The sequence below is a fragment of the Eimeria acervulina genome, genomic scaffold (genome assembly GCF_000499425.1).
Source record: "Eimeria acervulina Houghton genomic scaffold, Eah_scaff153, whole genome shotgun sequence".
Classification (NCBI taxonomy): domain Eukaryota; phylum Apicomplexa; class Conoidasida; order Eucoccidiorida; family Eimeriidae; genus Eimeria; species Eimeria acervulina.
In genome coordinates this window covers 12,501-15,996 of record NW_013550207.1, presented here as the reverse complement: position 1 = coordinate 15,996, position 3,496 = coordinate 12,501, and the positions used below count along the sequence as shown (strand labels likewise).

At 40.3% G+C, this 3,496-nt stretch overlaps 1 protein-coding gene across 1 annotated transcript in view; it reads right to left on the bottom strand.

The window, feature by feature from the left end:
* Positions 1 to 1,773: 1,773 nt before the first annotated feature.
* EAH_00021420 (importin, putative) overlaps positions 1,774 to 3,496 on the bottom strand; it is a gene marked incomplete at both ends in the record, with an annotated part of 9,134 nt that continues 7,411 nt past the window's right edge. Inside the window, 5 exons of the mRNA XM_013397055.1 lie at positions 1,774 to 1,787; positions 1,914 to 2,025; positions 2,338 to 2,571; positions 2,793 to 2,873; positions 3,114 to 3,254. Coding sequence (XP_013252509.1) covers positions 1,774 to 1,787; positions 1,914 to 2,025; positions 2,338 to 2,571; positions 2,793 to 2,873; positions 3,114 to 3,254 — 582 coding nt within the window. The remainder of the gene's footprint in view (positions 1,788 to 1,913; positions 2,026 to 2,337; positions 2,572 to 2,792; positions 2,874 to 3,113; positions 3,255 to 3,496) is intronic.

The following is a 3,496-nucleotide window of genomic DNA, read 5'->3' as shown; positions in this document are numbered from 1 at the left end:
AGCAGCAACAGCAGCAGCAGCAACAGCAGCAACAGCAGCAGCAGCAACAGCAGCAGCAGCAACAATTCGGTGCTTTGGCGGTCGTTTGCTGAGTCAGTGGGCGGCTGTCTCTGTGGCTCCTCTTCTCTTACTCGCATCGACATATATAATATATAATATATATATAATATATAATATATATATATATATTATATATATACATGTGTATATACTTATGTATGTATATATATACATATATATATGTATATATAAGTGTATATATATATATACTTATGTATATATATATATACTTATATATACATGCATATATATATATATATATCATCTGTGCATCTACGTGTATAGGACTGTGTATTATAGAGAAGCAGCACTGATGGACTGTCTCCGAGACAAACAACAGCAATCAATAGGCTGTCTCCTTTTTCTTATATATATATATACATATATATTATATATATTATATATATACATATATATATACATATATATTATATATATACATATATATGTATATATATATTTTTATATATACATATATATGTATATATATATTTTTATATATACATATATATATATGTATATTCTTAATTATATATATCTATGAAATAACAACACCTATTCCTATCTATCTTTTCTTTTTGCATGTATACAGACAAATATAAAATTATATATAATATAATATATTATATACATATATATATATATGTATATATATATATATACATATATATATATATGTATATATAGCAGTTATATAAATACAAACAAAAAAATATAAGTATGAACAGACGAAGTATATGAGTAATTAAACACAAGCATATAAATAGAGAAGAAAATAGTTAAATAAATATAAATAAAACAATTATATATGTATGTTTATATAAATATAAATATATAAATATATATATTTATATATATAAGATGAATATAAATATATATAGACATAATTCTAATTAAAGCAATAACATAAAACCTTTCTCCCTCCATCTGCATGCATGCATGGGGCTGTCTCGGTGGCCCGAGAGACAGAAGATATATATATATAATATATCTGTAACATATATATATATATATATATATATATACTCCGTCTCTAGGATAACAGAGGAGACAGAAGGAAAAGAGAGACAGTCAAAAGGAGACAGTCAAAAGGAGACAGCCCTTCGGTAGACACTAGAGTGCTGCTTCTTATCTAGAGGTGTGCATACACCTGAACGGCAGGTGCTGTATCGCTCTGCTGTTGTTGCTGCTGCTGCTGGTACGGCTGCGCATGCATAGCTGCAGCAGCAGCTGCGCATGTCGTGAAGTGCTTGCGGGTCGCCTTTAGTAGGGCGAAAGGAAGGGCTACCTGCTGCTGCTGCTGCTGTTGTTGCTGCTGCTGCTGCTGTTACTGCTGCTACACCTTTTGCAGCTATTGGCGTAGCAGCAGCAGACCTCTTGGCGCAGCCACTACGACAGCAGCAGCAGCAGCAGCAGCAAGAGCAGCAGCAGCAAGAGCAGCAGCAACAGCTGTTGCTGCAGCTAGAGTAGGAGGGATGATTGCATAAAGAATTAAAAGAAAGAAGATTTATGTTGCTGGTTTGGCCTCATGAAAATGTCTGTCTCCTGGATTGCATGCGAAGGGCTGAACTGAGCCCTTTTAGGCCCTTAAAAGGGCGGGCTGCATGCAAAACCCTAAACCCTAAACCCTAAACCCTAGGGTGCAGCTATCCATCCCGTCTTAATTTAGAGACAATCAACAACCCCCAACAACAGCAGCACGAGGGGCCTTTTCTATGATCTTCCTACTGACCCCAAAACCCTAAACCCTAAACCCTAAACCCTAAACCCTCAGTTTTGTGATGATGCTTGTCTGAGGAAAGCTAAAGCGTAGGGTTTAGTCTGCAGTCTCTCTGCTAAAGCTTCAAGGGTACCAGGAGGCAGCTGAGAGCTCGTCATTTGCTGCAGCAGCTGCTGCGCTGCTGCTGTTAGCTCTAACCCAACCTTTCTTGCTGCTCCTGGGAAGGAAGCCTCGCATGCACAGGCCTGAGCACAGCAGCAAATAATAATTTATTTATATACTCATTCTTGTTTAGTATTATTGTTTTAGTCGTATTAATAATTATTATAATAATAGCAATAATAATAATAATTAATAATAATAATAAACATTAATAATAATGTACAATAATAATAATAAACAGCATCAGTAATAATATGCAATAACAATAATAATAAACAATAACTATAATAATAATAATAATAAACAGCATTAATAATAATATACAATAATAGCAATAACAGGATTAAACGACATTAATAGCTAGCTAGCTAGCTAGCTAGCTATGTGAGACTTACAAACATAAACTGCTGGGCGTACTGCAGCACGAGTTGGGGTTGTGTTGCTGCAAGGTGCAGCAGAGCCTTTAAAACAGTTTTACTTTCTTCTTTGTCTGTCTCGAGAGGTAAATGCTGGACAAACACTCTAACAATGTCTGCTAGAGGCAGCCCCGCTGCTGGTGCATGCAGCAGCATCGATGCAACAGCAGAACAGGCGTTGTCTACTGTGCTCTGCTCAGACCTATTCAGATCCTGCATTCACAAACCCTAAACCCTAAACCCTAAACCCTAAACCCTAAACCCTAGACCCTAAACCCCACACACTCAGCTGTGCTTCGTAAAACAACACAACAACAACAGCAACTGCAGCACCGGTAACAGCAGCAGAATCAGCAGCAGTAGCTGCTGCTGCAATGGAAGCAGTGCCTGCAGCAGCAGCAGCAGCAGCAGCAGCAGCAGCAGCAGTGCCTCACATCACGGGGTCTGAAGATAGGATGCATGAGTTGCAGAAACTCCAAACTTTTGGAGTTGACTTCAGGAGACGATCCCGCCACCTAAACACCCCACAAGCAGCCAAACAAGAAGCAACTCACACCACCCTACTGCAGCAGCAACAGCAGCAGCAGCAGCAGGCGGGCAGCAAGATTAGCTGACGCAGCAGCAGCAACTATCGCAGCAAGCAAAGCAACAGAAAGCGCACGAAGAAATTCTGCCGCCAGGCACCCGCAACAACAACAATAGCAGCAGCAGCAACAGCAGCAACAGCAGCAGCAGCAGCAGCAGCAGCAGCAGACCTCATAGATAACACTGAGACAGAAGCAAGCGTTGCGTCTGCAGTCTTCATCTTCGTCTTGGGCTATGCCGCTACCCACTGCCTTCAGCACTGCTGGCAACCCCGCGTAAGGAATTGCTGCTGCTTGCATCTCCCTAAACACCTGCAGCAGCAGCAGCAGCAGCAGCAGCAGCAGCAGAAGTGAGGAGACACAAAAGAGGCAAAAACGGATATGCCATAGACGTAGCAGCATAGCAGCAGCAGAAGAAGCAGCACTTGCAGCAAAAGTAACAGCAGCAGCACTAATAGCATGCAGTTGCCCCAACAGCCACAGCAGCAGCAGCAGCAGCAGCAAGAGTAGTAGTAATGGCGGCAGCAGCATTTGCAGCAGCAGCAGTAGCACCT